The 16,237-nt window shown below is 36.9% G+C and overlaps 1 protein-coding gene across 3 annotated transcripts in view; it reads right to left on the bottom strand.

Moving 5' to 3' along the window:
- Nucleotides 1-203: 203 nt before the first annotated feature.
- Nucleotides 204-16,237, bottom strand: part of LOC111143971 (proteasome 26S subunit, non-ATPase 1) — an 86,071-nt gene continuing 70,037 nt past the window's right edge. For 2 of the 3 annotated variants that reach the window (XM_022498015.1, XM_022498034.1), the window contains 6 exons: nt 15,994-16,110; nt 9,098-9,200; nt 5,702-5,871; nt 3,659-3,751; nt 1,353-1,439; nt 204-824 (listed from right to left, as the gene is read on the bottom strand). In XM_022498015.1, the coding sequence (XP_022353723.1) occupies nt 666-824; nt 1,353-1,439; nt 3,659-3,751; nt 5,702-5,871; nt 9,098-9,200; nt 15,994-16,110 (729 nt within the window). In that variant the 3' untranslated portion in view covers nt 204-665. The remainder of the gene's footprint in view (nt 825-1,352; nt 1,440-3,658; nt 3,752-5,701; nt 5,872-9,097; nt 9,201-15,993; nt 16,111-16,237) is intronic. The other variant, XM_022498023.1, reaches the window with a different exon arrangement.

Here is a 16,237-nt window from a genome sequence, read left to right as displayed (position 1 = left end):
TTTTTTTTTTTTTTTTTTTAGAAATCTCATCTATAACATTTTAGGCAGGTCCAAGATCTGGATGTATTAAATGTGTCTACTACTGGCTTTCTAGTTTTTCCAGTTTCAAAACATAGAGAAAAAAGACATTATCATGCTCAAATTACTGATTTGCATTTGTTTCTAACTTGAAACTCATTCTTCCTAAGAAAAATTAAATGGCAGGAAGATCCTTTTCAAATTGTAAAATTCAGTGCTCTAACGCCTGTGTATTAACTTATATTTTCACTCTTTGTCACATTCCTGAGTTAGGTATAATTCTTATTTTCAGTAGAGGAAACTGAAGCAGAGAAAGGTTTAGTACTAGACTCAAGGTTACAAAGGCTGTAAATGGTAGAATCAGGAGTCAAACTCAGGATGTCTGATCCCAGAGTCTATGCTCCTAATGACGATGCTGTGTTAGAAACGTCTATAGTGTACCCTTCTGGTAGAGGAAGGATGTTTGTAGGGTTACCCAAAGGAAAAAGAAAATCTCTCCCAAAATCTACATGAAATGGGAGGGAACGTTCTCTCTTTTGCTAAGAGATTTGTACTGAGAGCTTTCTCCAATGCTTTGGAGATGTATCCTCTGTCAATATACCACTGTCCCATGAATTACTATCCCACTGGTATATATCTTAGGGCCATCAATAACTTACTGGTTTGAAAGGCTGGTATCTACAAGTCTCTGGCATGGTCAGGACCTTAAGCTGGGCAGGCATAACTCGGGCAGGGTTATCCAATAACTGGAAGTTTGGCTCAGGTTCCTTTTTCTTCTCTTTTTCTTCCTTTTTTTCTGCTTCATCCTGGAAAATATTAAAAAATAGCCCAACAAAGGTTCACTTCTCTTCCACATCACTGAATAATGTTTGATAAGTTTACTGAGTAACTTGCAGGCACAAAGGGTAGCTAGGATTAGATATAATGAAAGTACAACCAAAGTCATACTAGACTCAGAGGATGGAGAGGGTAACTGTGAAGGGTGAGAATCTGTGTAACTTGGTTTTAGAGGATGAGGTTTTTCTACCAGGGGAGACCAGAAAAAGACGGTCTATTTAAACAAATGATATTCTCCTTGCTTAAAGGGACTTTATTTCTCCCACTATCATCTCATTGTCTGAAAACTCTACACTGCCCTTCAAAACACACTTTAGTTATCATTTTCTCCAAGAACTCAAGTATCTTCCAAGTAAAACTATTGGAGTCTCTGCTTGGAACAGGATACTTATTTAAGGGAAGCCAAAAACAAGGTATGGTAACGTTCACTTAAGGAAGAGTCTGGACCATGACAGAGATAGATATATCAACCCACATGACCACCAAATTATACCTACCACTTCCATTTTCTCCTCTTCTTTTTTCTCCTTCTCTTTTTCCTTCTTTTTAGCCTTGGCAGTAATAGATAACACAGCAGTGGAAACCTGGAGGAAGCAAACAGGGTAAATCATAATCCCTTACCTACACACAAACATACAAGCCCAAAGAGAACTCAATTCGACAATACTACTTGGTTTCCTGGCAGTATCATAAAAAATCAAATCATTAGGGAATACATGGGAAAAGCAAGCAGCACATTTATTCACATTATTTACTAGTATGGTCCTCAGGTGACTCTTTTAGTTCCTGGAAGCTTGTGTCCTATATAACTTGTTTTTTTTTTGTTTTTTTTTGTTTTTTTTTTTTAAAGCCTACCTTAGATGTGGATTTGCTACTATGCAATTCTGAGATATCTGGGTACTGCACCTTTTTTTACTTTATAGGGAAAGCACTAAAAAACAAAAAAAATTCCTCCAAACGTGGTCATAAAGATATTCTTACTGTATTAGATGTCCTGCAACCGTAATACACAGTGGGTAAGTGGTTAGCCTAGAATTACCCTTCCTGATGGGTCTCACTGAAATCAGGGTGAAAAAGACTTTGAAAGGCTGGTACTACTGGTATAAAGCTGATTTTGTTTCTGACCCAAAAGCTGGGCATTTGAAACAGAGCTGATGAAATGAGATGAGATGTTGTTGTTAGAGGATAATCATCACCCACCATCCTCAAATTTGGTTAATTATATAAATATCCCCACTTACACACAATGTTTATAGCAAATAATCAACAACTGGCTAGTATGGAACACTACCTTGAGAGGAAAAAAAACATTTTCTTAAATGTAAGGTATCAGAAAGGATAATTTTACTGAGAAAAAAAGTCAGGGGCAAGTGCAGCTCTTGAATTCACTATAGTCTGATTTAACACACATCAGTGAGTGTTCTCAGATACTGCTGACAGAGGAATATAAGTTGGTTATATCCACTTTGAAAGGAAATTTAGCTAATACCTATGAAAATAAATAATGTACATTACTTTTCATCAATCACATCTCATACCCTATCCTACAGATACACTTGTACAAGTTCACAAATACACGTGTATGAAGACTCTTTTTTTTTTTTTTAAGATTTTTATTTATTTATTTGACAGAGAGAGATCACAAGTAGACGGAGAGGCAGGCAGAGAGAGAGAGAGGGAAGCAGGCTTCCTGCTGAGCAGAGAGCCCGATGTGGGACTCGATCCCAGGACCCTGAGATCATGATCCGAGCCGAAGGCAGCGGCCCAACCCACTGAGCCACCCAGGCGCCCCTGTATGAAGACTCTTAATCTCATTTGTAATAGTGATTAATTATAAATCACCTGAAAATGTGCATCAAATGAAGAACCGAGAAGACAAGTAATGGTATGTATACCTAAAGGGATTGTCCGCAGCAAACAATGAGATCCATATATATTGAAATTTCTAAAGGTTATTATTGTTTTTTGTTTTAAGTAGACTACACGCCCAATGTGGGGCTTGCACTCATTATCCTAAGATCAAGAGTTGCGCACTCTATTGACTGAATCAGCCAGATGCCCTTAAAAATCGTTAAAGTAAAAACTATAAGCTGCAGAACAGTATGTCAAAAATAATTCTTTTTTTTTTTTTTTTAAAGATTTTATTTACTCATTTGACAGAGAGAGATCACAAGTAGGCAGAGAGGCAGGCAGAGAGAGAGGAAGGGAAGCAGGCTTCCTGCTGAGCAGAGAGCCCGATGCGGGGCTCCATCCCAGGACCCTGAGATCATGACCTGAGCCGAAGGCAGCGGCTTAACCCACTGAGCCACCCAGGCGCCCCTGTCAAAAATAATTCTATCTGTGGTGTAAAAAGTATTGAAATGTGTGGAGAAAACATTTGGAGGGATTCAAATTATGATTCCTGCAACACGGGACCTGGATGACTGGGAGAGAAAAAGAGCCTTTTTTTTTTTTTTTTTTTTAAATTTGATAGAGATTACAAGTAGTCAGAGAGGCAGGCAGGAGGGAGAGGAGGAAGCAGGCTCCCCGCTAAGCAGAGAGCCCGATACGGGACTCGATCCCAGGACCCTGGGATCATGACCTGAGCCGAAGGCAGAGGCTCTAACCCACTGAGCCACTCAGGCGCCCTGAGAAAAAGAGCTTTTACTTTACATTCTTGTGTAATGTTAGATTTTACCATAAGAAGTATTATTTTGAAAATATCTAATTTAAAACATAAAAATATTTAAAACAAACCCAACGAAAATACTAAGTAGCTTCTATATGTAAGTATAAACGCTCCCCAAGGGAACAAAGAACTTACCTTTTCCTTTTCTTTTTCTTTTGGTACTTCCAGAGGGGCAGGATATGCAAATGTGGATGGTTTGCAGTTTGATTTATACTGAACTTTTGGCATCTGAAGAAATAAAAGAATTTTCTCCCTTACATTAAAATAACCCAAATCAAGATTTAAGAATTCTATGCTTTTAGTCAGACGTTTCAATCCAGGCTAAATGTTCTCTTATAGTACCTATAGGGATCTGTTTTCTCACACTGAATTTGTTCTGAAGTGCTTTATGGAACTGCCTGTAGTTCCCTATACTTTTCCTGAAGCTCTGTGCCTGTTCAGAGGCACCTCTTCATCTCATCTTTACTGGCCGTGCCCCCTGATTTAGTGAGTGGGTTAAGTCCCACTCACGGTGTGAGCATCAGATCAACTGTTACCTCCTTTGTAAAGTGTTATTTGATTATCTAACCTGCATACCTAACTTCCATGTACCTTCCTTATACCACTCCAACAACCTACACAAGTCTGTACAGTTTCTGTATCACATAATCCCTCCTAACAAGAGTCTAACATGAGCCTAATGAGAAAGTTAGCTTCACATTACTTATTGAGTAGGTGTTACATTCACTAGTCTGAATTTTTCTCTATTTCCCCAATTTACACTGATAGAGAATGGTAATTGGCATCACATTCACCAGGATAAGGAATCTTGTCTTTTTCATCCCACTTTCCTTGTAAAGAATGGAAACAGAGAACAGGAAATTGTGTGTTAGATGAAAAAGTCCCTATAGATTGTGTAAGATGTTTAACCATAGTGTTAAAGGTTAGGGATTGCGAAACCTAAAGAGTCTTCTTCTTCCTCTTTTTTGATTTTATTTATTTATTTGACAGAGACAGAAAGAACACAAGTAGACAGAATGGCATGCAGAGGGAGAGGGAGAAGCAGGCTCTCTGCTGAGCAGGGAGCCTGACGTAGGGCTTGATCCCAGGACTTTGGAATCATGACCTGAGCCAAAGGCAGACGTTTAACAGACTGAGCCACACAGGTGCCCCTAAAGATTCTTATCTTGAAAGATAAAACTGCTCAATATTTATAAATGTGAGTAGTTTTATGCTCAAACACTTAAAGGATAAATGGCTGTATAGCTAGCTATACTGGAAAAAAAAAAAAAGGCAACTGGATGAAATAATCTTTATCAGCCATTTTCTGGCCTCCAATTTTTCCACTCTGAAATTTAACAAACCATTTTAACACAAGTGATGCCCAGATTTAAGAGTATTTGAAGGTCAAAAAGCCTGTGAGAAGACAGAAGAACAGGTGAATCATCAGGCCACAGGACTGAGAAAGACCTAAGCAAAAACCCCATTTAAAAAAAAAAAAAAAAAAAAAAAAAGGATGGTGTGATGACAGGGGATGGGTCACCTTTAGTCCTTGAGTTATGTGACCAGTTTCTGTCAGATTCCTCAAATCCTCAACCTTTGGCCTTGTTTTCTGCCACTACGAGAGAGACATCCTCCCATTTTGCTCTTCCCTTTAGCTGTAATCCTTTTTTCCATCAAATATTCCAGCATCACACAACTCTGAAACATGGCCCTGTCTCAAACCTTCATTCCTTACTAAGATTTAGTTCGGGTCACCTTTCTTCCTTGCCAAGATTACTGCAATAGCATTCATTGTAATGGACTTCCACTGATACCAGAATGTTGTTTCTAGAATGCATATCTCATCATGTCATTTATCTGCAAGAAATCCTTCAATAGCTCCCAAAGAACTTCAGTAATAAAACTGAATAAAACTGAAGAGTGATCTATAAAGCTTTCTCATATTTTTATATTTTCCCCTTTCTTACCATTCCCTCTCAACTGATTCATCCAAGGTTAATGCTAGTAGGGAGATTTGATTTTCAAAACTTCCACTGACACACTCCACTCAACAAGGTGATGACTCAATTTAAAGGGGGAAATACAATATTGGTGAGAGGCCAACTCATCTTTAAAATTTCATGAAAATTCTTATGAGTGGGTGGTTAGGATACAGTGAAGATGATACACTATAAAACCGAGGTGTTACAAACATACCTTTAAGTCCTTGTTAAGGCCAATGACACAGGTAGGGGTATAAGCCAATGATAGGAAGTGTGAAAGAGGAAACCAGAACCAGAACTGGGTAAAGACAAGGACACCAACTACAGAAGGCATATGGGTGTGCCCAGTCCTGGACTGCAAGGAGATTGTGACGTTATGACCACCTGTAGAAAAAGAGAGAAACAATGAACAAGAATCCAGTAGGGTAATAAAGATATCTAAGTATTGCACTAGGGAAGCATTTGGTGATTATTTTAGGAATACAGTTCATAAAAGCTAATACAGAGTAGCTAGAATTTGTTAATGTTATATTTTAATTGGAATCGGGGTAATCTAGACCTTTTTTCTATATAAGTAGGAATTTTCCAAAAACAAAGCCTGAAGGATATAAAAACTGAATGTTAAATTAAATATTAATCTCTATTATACATTAGGGTTTTTAATGTCCTAAGAAGTAAAACTTTAGTATACATCATATTTACAAACGATAGCAAAGAGGCCAGAGGCAGATATTGTTTGCTTAGTTTTACTCTTTCTTTTTTAGTTATGTCTGAATGTAGGCAGCTCCACCATTAACTAGCCTTGTGACTTTGGATAAATCATTTTCCCTCTAAAGTCTCTTTTCCCATTGGCAAAATGAGGGTTTGGACTAGAGCACTGGAACTAGAGCTCTACCACCAACAAAAGAAAACCTTTAATCTCCATCCAACCTTCGAGTCAACTGAAAATTTTTTTGCAGAAGCACAATATGTGAAACAATGAAATCAAACCTAATTCTATTTAATCAGAAGTTTGGGGTGCTGAGAGGCTGAATGGCTCAGCCTGTCCTGTTCACGAACTTCTTGCCACATCCCCTAGACTATCCCTTGACGGAGTGCAGAGAAACACAGTCTGAACCCTAGTGAATAAGAACTAAGATCCAGCATCAGTTCGCTGGATCTTTACTGGGCCACTTTAGAAAGGCTGAGATTCTAGGAGGCTATTAGGGGTTGCAAACTTGAATGCCTTTAGGAACCAGTCAGGCAAACAAATGAGAAAACCTGGACTGGAAGCAGTGGGGAACTGAAGCAACTGGAAAGTTCATGTCGTATTTAAAGAGGACATGTTACTAAAGGTATACGTCCAGAGTTGCTAGGTAATTCTGCTTTTAAAAGTAGACTCTAATCTGGATTTTGTCGAAAATTTTGCACCTTGGTTAGGCAGACAAACATGTTTAAATCTGATTTGGCCCACAGGCTGATGTATTGCAGCCTCTGATCTATATAACAGTATTAGTGTTGGACCCCAGAACTTTGAGACACCAATCTTTTAGTTTATATAAGATACCTGATAAAGGGTATCTCAGTGGCTCAGTACGTTAAGCATCTGACTTTGGCTCAGGTCATGATCCCAGGGTCCTGGGATCAAGTCCTGAACTGGGCTCCCTGTTCAGTGGGAAGTCTGCTTCTCCCTCTGCCCTTCTCCCGCCTTGTGATCTCTCTCCCTCTCAAATACATAAAATCTTAAAAAAAAAAAAAAAAAAAAAAAAAAAGATACCCTATAAAAATGGAGCTTATCTGTGCCTAGTCACCATCCTAATTTGAATTCCAATTCTGGATCTCTATTGGTCACATTTCACTTCTTTTAACCTCAGTCTCTCCCAGATGCTGCTACATTAGAGTCAGGAAGTGAGTACTAATTTTACTAAACTAAAAAAGCACTTCAATTTTTTATAAGAATCAAATAATCTAGATTTTATTTGGAAAAAAATCAGGTACTCTTTAATTCTGTTTTTCCAACAGGGATGAGTTATATGCATTTATTGTCTGCTTGTGCTCTTCCCTATGCTAACCACCACATTCACCAAATGCTTACTATATATTGAGAATTTTTAACAAAATACTGAAAAGAGATCCCAAGGAGCCTCTACTCTAGTGGAGAAGACAAATAACTAGATAATTAAACTAGGGCATACAAGCATTATGAGACTGAAACCTGGACACCAGTGAGGACATATAGCTAAGCATGGCATCAAACCCAGGGTGAACGCTGGGTAGGGCAGAGGAGAGGGGAAGGCTGCTCAGAATACATGATAATATTTTTAGTTTTGAAGCTCAATTCCCTTTATTTCAATGAAACCCATTTTCTTCAGACTTAGAAACTAAACTCGTCTTTTGTTCCACGAGTCTGAGATTTAATACAAAACAAGAAAGAGTTTATCCTATTGGTAGTGTTTACACAGTCTTACAAACTTCAGTCATAAACCTTAATCTTTGGCTCTTCTCCCTGAAGAGACCAAATCATTGAGTGAATTCTCATAAACTTCAACTTCACTCATTCCTTTGAAGCTGCCCTCCAGAGTTCCTCCATTAACACTAACTTCTGAGAGCCAGACTGCAGGACTAGATGTTTTTTCTATGCAGCTACAGCAGTTTGTAGGACAGGATACTGATAAAGTGAAAAGGGTGAGAGAATAATTTGGCTTGTAATAGTGAACACAGCAGTACAGAACTTTTAAGTACTGAATAACACTGAAATAAGTAAGGCAAAAAACACAGTAAATAAAAAGATAAACGGAAAGAAGCATCAAAACTTTATTGGTCCACTGACAATTCAAAGAGATACTCATAAAAGGCAGTGAAGGGAGAGGGGCTGAAAGGGGAAGGAAGGAAGGGAGAGGGGCTGAAAGGGGAAGGAAGGAAGGGAGAGAGAGGACTTCTAGTAAAGATGGTAAAATAAAGCTGAAACAGAGAAGTATCCTCCCCTAATTCTTAAATAATATAGCAGAGACCAGCAAAAAACTGTAGTAGTACTGAATGAACAAGAATGAACAAGTAAAGGGTTGTACGTGAAAGTACAAAGCTCAAAAACTGGCAGCTAAAAGAAATAAATGGATTATGGAGTAGTAAAATGTTACTCCTAAATTCTATTTAAAAACCAATTACCCAAAGTAGCCAAGCTCAAATGGCTACATCCTGTATGATTCCAGCTGTATAATACTCTGGAAATGGAGAAACTAAAGTTACAAAGACAATAAAAAGATCAGCGGTTGCCAGGGGATCGTGTGGAAGGAGAGAGAGATGAAAAAAGGTGGCACACAGAGGATTTTTAGGGCACTGAAACTATTGCCTATGATGTAATGGTGGATATATAATTATGCATTTGTCAAAACCTATAGAAAATGAACTTGAATGTAAACTAGGGACTGATAAAACCCAGCCAATTCAGTGTCAAGTTCTATGAACTACAGGTTCTACGTTTTTTCTAGGAATAATTTTCCCACAGAAAATTTCCCAAACAATCCCCCAAATAATTTTCCCAATTTCTACTATGTCATATAGTTAGAGCAGATAGGTACTTCATCAGATTTAGTTTAAATAGATAAATACATCTGGAAGATTTAACATTTACCTGCATCCAGTATGCCTTGCGCCAAAATAGCGCCAAACTTGGCCATGACATCATCATGTTTATCATTGATAACTTTGGAATACAGCTGTCTGAACTGATTCACCTGAAGGAACATGCAAAAGAATTGTAGTCATATCATATTCATTTGTGGAGCCATTTCAGACCAGGGAATAGACTGTTCAAATTATAATGAAAATTGAGCTCTAAAATTCACAACATTCAAAAAGAGAGAGATACAAACCAGATATCAAGGCAGAAAATTTCCATGGTTGAAATCATGGGTGTTATGACTTTTCATAAGAACTGGAATACCAGTTCTGTTTTCAATCCTCATTCCCCAGTGGATGATTCAGACTCATGGAAATGCTGAATGTGACTTTGAATTGCACCACTGTTAGTCAGCAGGCTTAAACAGTTCAAGCGAACATTGAGGCTTTAATTGTACTGTGAATAACAGCTACTTTGCGTACCATCACCCTTATAGATTTCCTAGCAGGCATAATCCTTCAATTCTGTCTTCAAGTAAACTACCCTTTAGTGAAGATGTGTGAGGCATATTTTGGATCTAGTGTATATTCACATCAAGATTTTCATTACGCACACATATTAATTTTTTGAGAACACGTGCTAACTCAGGGTAGGATTACTGGAATTTTTGTTTATTCTTTTCTGTATTCTTAAAACTAATATATATTATTTTACAATTAGAAAATAAATTTATAAAATACATGTTATCAATATATTTGTGATTGCTTTAAAACTGTGTGAGTGACAATAAGGGAACTATTTTATGCTTCCTCCATGTCTTACACTTCTCTGTTTTCCCACCCGTGCCTTTCAAGGGGTAGGCACCCAGGAAGAAGTCTGCCTATGCAAGACATGTGATCATGGAGGTCCCCAAATTTGCCCAAAGCAGAAAATAATGACTTTGAGTTTCCTAACATAATGACCTTACTTGCATGACATATTCTTTCAGAATCTCTTCCCCTCTTCACCTGTCTTGGTCTTGGAAGCCATGCTGTGCAATGCAGGGTAAGAGAGAATCAGACAACCTTGGCTTATAAAGATCTCTCCTTCAATAAGTCGTTTAGGAAAGTTACTTAGCTTTTATGTGCTTCAGTCTTCATCCCTATAGGGATTATAGGATCTATCTTACACAGCTGCTGTAAGGATTATATGATGCAATCTATATGTAATGTAATGTGTAAACAGTGTTTTATAATTCAGTTTAAGCAGGACTAACCTACCATACTGTGGCAGAACCCTACCAGTCCCCCTTGACTATTATCTCTGCAGCCTAATACTGCTAACAAAATGTGATGAGAAAAACAATGAACTCGCTCTGCCACTACCTACCATATAACCATTAGTGAGCCATTTTCTTTTCTAGGTCTTACTTTCTCTAACTATAAAACCCAGCATGACTAGATCATCATAAAATTCCCTTCTAGTTTTAAAAATCCCAAGGTTTGATGCTTTTACTCTGGTTCAAAAGGTCAAATTCCTTTGATTCTGAACTTATTTTAGATGAACACTTACATTTCCTTATATAGGATGGAAATTTTATGTGCTTAAAGGTTTATGAAATATGTCATGAACTTATAAAAAGTAACACTGGACAAAGCACTGTATGTACATCATGAGGAAGAATTTAAATATAAAACTGTACCTAAAACAATAGGAAATCACACGTTCAGTGAAACTGAAAGACAGATTAAAAAAAATCAATACAAATATGTCATAGGACTCTCCAATTAAGTAGACTACTTCAAAGAGCTATTTCTTATTTATCATTTAAAAATTGTTTTCCTCACATTTTATTACTTATGGAGTAGTAATTCTCATGTTATGATTCTTCATAAAGAATTATTTTAGTAGGTTAGGATAGTATCTTAAATTTGAAGGCAAGTTTGAGATCATATACTTCCTGTACATTCGGATGAGAAACTGAAGTAAGATAGGTGACGTGACTGGCCTGTTTGCGATCAAATAACTAACTGCAATCATGATGAGGATTATGATTTCTGGTTCAATTTCACTGTTATGAACAGTATGGTGCCTCTGGAGAAAGTATAATTTGTGGGAGAAAAACGTTTATTTCCCATTTTATATTATGAGAGTCTCACAGAAAAAAGACAAATTCTAGGCAATCCTGTGATCCATGCAGTCATTCTGCTGTATATGATTATCTAAAAATCCACCTTCTCCAAATTCATGCATTTTTAACATTCATCATATTTTTAAACTCTATACCTTATACTTTTGGGGGAAAAAAACACTTTCAGGAAAAAAAAAATGGGGAGAAGGAAATAAAGTTCTCTGGGGTCATTTCTGTTGGTACTTATCAGCTGGGTATGTTTCCTTTCAATTTTCATCTATTTTCCTACATAGAGAAATAAAGCAGCACATCAAGGATTAGTTTTGAAGTTGTCTTCCTTTTCTCTTTTTCTGCCATTACATCTGCTCTTATGACTTCAACTATAGGTATATAACTTCTTCCATGAAATCCTTGAGGTCAGATGAATTTTGGAATTCAGAATTTGTAAAGATAACATGGTCTATATACCATACATTATGTAATACTCAAGGGAGCATAAGGGCAATACCCTATAATCAAATAAATTAGTATTTCAGAAGGAGCTAAATGACTGAACATTAACACTAATTGGGATAAAGGCTATAAATGAGTTCATATTAATTCAAGTTTTACAGCCAAATGAGTCCTGAAAAATAAACAAACCTCTTTTCAGTTTTCAGAGCTTTTTGGATTTTAGAACTGCAGATATAGGGCTATGGACTTATGTAGTTTCTTTGTAGTTACTTCCCAAATCTCTATCTTCAGTTCTGATTTTTTCCTTTACTCTCATCTTATTTCCAGCTGACTCGCTATCATCTCAAACTCAACATGCCTAAAACAAAAATTATCTTTATCCTTTTAAGATATTGTCAATATTATCACGATTTCCCCATTATCAATATACCAAATGATGTTTTTAGCTCCTTTCTCAGCTTTATGAGTATTATTTTGTTTATGGTAGTTGCTTGTAGCCCTTTCTTTCTATTATCATTGACACTGTTAGAGTCCAAGTTCCTACCTTAAGGCAACAGTACGGTAATACAGATTACCATTTATAAATGTGTTATGTTATAAACTATCACCTTAAAATATAAAATTTTATTCTTATAATTTCATCTTATAGAAGTTCAAAGACTTCTCCATAGAAATATTATAGGTAGCTATGATGGCTCACAAAAGCCTAATCGACTCAAATTGTGATTTTAGAACTGCAAACGCTTATCAAGCTTGGCCAAACTTGGATCCTACTGCCAAAAGAGCACCTGCCAGTTGTGGTTACTTACCTACAGCAGACAACCCAAGGCCAGATGATATTAGGCAAGGAGGAGCATCAGAGTTTTTATTTTTACACTGCAATATTTTTTATCTGATTCTATATATGATAACTATGTATATGTTCAAAAATGCTAAAGGTGGATTTCACTTAACAAGGAAAACAAAAGACAGATCCTTTATAAAAAGTAGAGTTGGGTTCTTGAGTGGAAACAGTTCAAAGGACCTATAAAAAGTACATTACTCTAGTTAAAATGTTTTGAATCTCTGGTCTAAGGGCTTTCTAAATTGGGTCTGTAATCACTCAGGGATGTATACAATGTCCCTGGGTCTATTTTGTTGAGAGTGAGTGATCAAAAAAACTGGCAGAAGAAGAAAGAAAAGATGCACTGGAATTAACTTAAACTGGTATCAGTGTATATAGAACTAAGCATTAAGACAGCATTCTGCAAAAGGATGTGATGTATATCATGCTTACATAAATACTTCCTTTGGAACTTTCCATTGTGAATTTCACAAACTATCAGAGAATGTCCCTTATGGATTCCTCTGAGGGGTGGTTATAGCCTTGATGAAATTAGTACTTCATCTCCATTTTACTTCCACTTGATCTTGTGCAGTTTGCAACCATATACTAGGACTCTCTAGTCTTGAGAACTTACTTCTCTTTAAGCTTTTTTTTTTTTTTTTTTTTTTTTAAGATTTTACTTAGGTATTTATTTGAGAGAGACAGAGAGCGCGCGCGCATGTATATGGAGGGGCAGAGGGGGAGGGAAAGGGAGAGAGAATTTGAAGCCAACTCTGTGCTGAGCACAGAGCCCGATGTGGGGGGCTCAATCCCATGACTGTGAGATCAGGACCTGAGCCAAAACCAGGAGTCAGATGCTTAATGGGCTGAGCCACTCAGGCACCCTTCTTCCAGCTTGTTAACAGCTTTTTCTTTTCAGCAAAATGTCACATATCATTCCAAAATAATATCAAGTTGTCTTGTTAGCAATCATCAGATAAAAGGGAGATGATATAAATGAGAGCCCACAGAAGTCTTTATAGCATGCCTGATAGCAGAAAAAGATGAAATAGAACTCAAACTTTAAGAATTCATGAGCTGAGTAAACAATTGCCCTCTAAGGAACAGTGTTTCCTGAAAAAATACTGGAGTTTTACACTGGCATATGTAGCTTTGCTTTCATAGTCGGTAGCATACACATTTAACTTTTTTCCCACGGAGTTTACATTAATGGCAACAGCTAGAGCAGCTATAACTGCATTTCAGCATTCTTAATTAATACTCAAGATTCTGATAAAACCTAAAGATGGAAGTGCTCCCCATGTATTCACATCAGCTAAGACGGTTCAAAGGCATTTTATGGAATGATTAAAAAACACTAATTATTTAAATTCTGTATTTTTTCCACTTTTTCTAAATGTGAAAAAGTTTTATTTATTAGAGTAAATAGTTGAAAGCTTTTTCAAACTACACAGTCTACCCTATACCACCCCCATTCCAAAGGCCAGTGTTGGTGCAGAGTTTATGGTTGAAAAATCAATAAACTCCTACAGCAGAAGATGAGAAGACAGTAAAACATTTGTCTTGTTTACAGTAAAATAACATGAAAGCAACATGGGAGGGCAAAGTGAGTAAATATCTATATATTACTGTTAGGGGAGGTGCACTCTATGGCCTAAACTTCCTTCTTTAACAACCTTACTCAATTGGATAACTGCTAGCAGATAAAGCTCAGATCAAAAGCAGAAATAAAAGATGCAAAAGCTATTCATATTGTAACTGATATATTTAAAAACAAAAGCTAAAAAGAAATGTGGACTCTCTGAAAAGATGTTTGCTCTAGAACATACAATATATGAAATAATATTAAAACAGAATGAGAAGGTGGGATTCTATTTTTGCAATAATCCAGTGTTTGGAAGTCTTAACAAATGATTTTGACACAGAGAGAGAGAGCAGCACTGGGAAAATGAAATAAAAATGATAGCAACTGCTTAGAAATGGGAATCTAGGGCGCCTGGATGGCTCAGTCAGTTAGGCAACTGCCTTCGGCTTAGGTCATGATCTTGGAGTTCCAGGATCGAGCCCCGTATCAGACTCCCTGCTCAGTGGGGAGTCTGCTTCTCCCTCTGACTCTCTCCTCTCTCATGTTCTCTCTCTCTCAAATAAATAAATAAAATCCTTAAAAAAATGGGAATTTATTAAACAAAGTTCCATAAAATGAGAATGAATGATCAATGAGTTCTGGAAGTTTTGCTCTTCTCCACCCTCCCTTCCCCATCAATCTACTTTGCTGAAAATAAGGATGTTCTACATGTGCTTGATGAGGCAGAAGACAGTATGCCAATGGTTTTTCCAGTTGTCAATTTCTCGACTATTTTTCAAATAGAAGCAAAATTAATACAAAACTATTAAATGCTCTAATTTCAAGTAATGAATAAAAAGTTCTAAACCTATTATATAAGGTATACACACCTATTTCATATACAAAAAGTGATAATTTTTAGTACATGTGAATAAGATCGGTGCATTTTCTCAACAAAATGAGAAATTTTGGCTGAGGTGCTAAGATACATTAGATATCATATTCTAACATGATGTCTGCGAGAGTGTTATGAGGAAATTTTAAAACAGATATCTCAAAATCTGTGCTGGGAGTCATCCACAAGGTACCTATGAGAAGTGGACTACAGTATGTGTGAGGGGGATTTCTGTGGGGAAAGCTGAGCTGTGGGTCTTTGTGCCTCACTCCAAACCTAAAGATGGGCTTCAGAGGGACCACATGGAGAGCTTAATAAGATCAGTGGTCACTGTACACGGACATATGACATGAAAAGTTAAGAGAAATTAGCTATCCACTGAGGTACTAGCAGAGAGTGTGAGGGAGATAGAGAAGAGGAGGGAGAAAATGACAGAGAGGAGGAGAGAGAGAGGGACAGGGCAAGCAAAGCTACACTGAGAACCATATATGATACTCCTAGCTACAAGGGCAAAATACACAGGACTGGCTCTGTAAGCAGATATGGGTCAAGAAGGAAAGAGAGCCGTCCTGGAGCCATGTGAATGTCTCCCAGGGGGGCAGTGACATTCTAACAGAGAATCTGGATATACTCATTTCTAAACTGAGATTGTATATACCATATAAAAATGAATGCAGGACTTTTTATTACCTCAAAAAGATGAATCAAAAAGTCACGGACTACCTAAATTTGCATTCTCTATCAGAGGAACAAGTTATCCTACTAAATGCATTTTAAGAGGACAGTAGGAGGCAAAAATTCAAGTTCATTTTTATGATTTCATCAACCTGTAAGTTCTAATTTTTCAACTATAGCTAAATAGTTAAATTAACAAAGTGACTATAAATCTGTAAAAAATGCATTTAAAGAGTGTTATATAGTTAAAGTTGTCTCTTTCCCACCTTTTTACTTCTTTTATGTTTGGTGTCCACTACATTTGAGGTAAAATTGTCCTTAAAAGAGGATAAGTTACTAAAGAAAAGCCTGAACGAGCTCTCTTCTGGAGAATTTGTTTGCTCACCTTTGGACAAGTGATTTCAGTCTGCTGGATCATGATGAGAGCCGAAGCTATCAGAGCTCCTTGCCTCACATAGTTCACGGGGTCATTTGTCATTGGCTCTAACAAATTAATTGCTTCCTGAAAACATTAAAAAAAATTTTAAATTAAGCTGGGTAGCTGGATTTTCAAATTAGTTACTATTATTCTAAGTCAGTACTTTCATCTAACATTGTAGTGAGTTCATTAAAGACTACTTGCAACTGAG

Source organism: Enhydra lutris, unplaced genomic scaffold, assembly GCF_002288905.1.
Source record: "Enhydra lutris kenyoni isolate GAN:26980312 unplaced genomic scaffold, ASM228890v2 scaffoldscaffold1, whole genome shotgun sequence".
Classification (NCBI taxonomy): domain Eukaryota; kingdom Metazoa; phylum Chordata; class Mammalia; order Carnivora; family Mustelidae; genus Enhydra; species Enhydra lutris.
The sequence above is the reverse complement of the archived record's forward strand: the minus strand, read 5'-3'. Positions and strand labels throughout refer to the sequence as shown.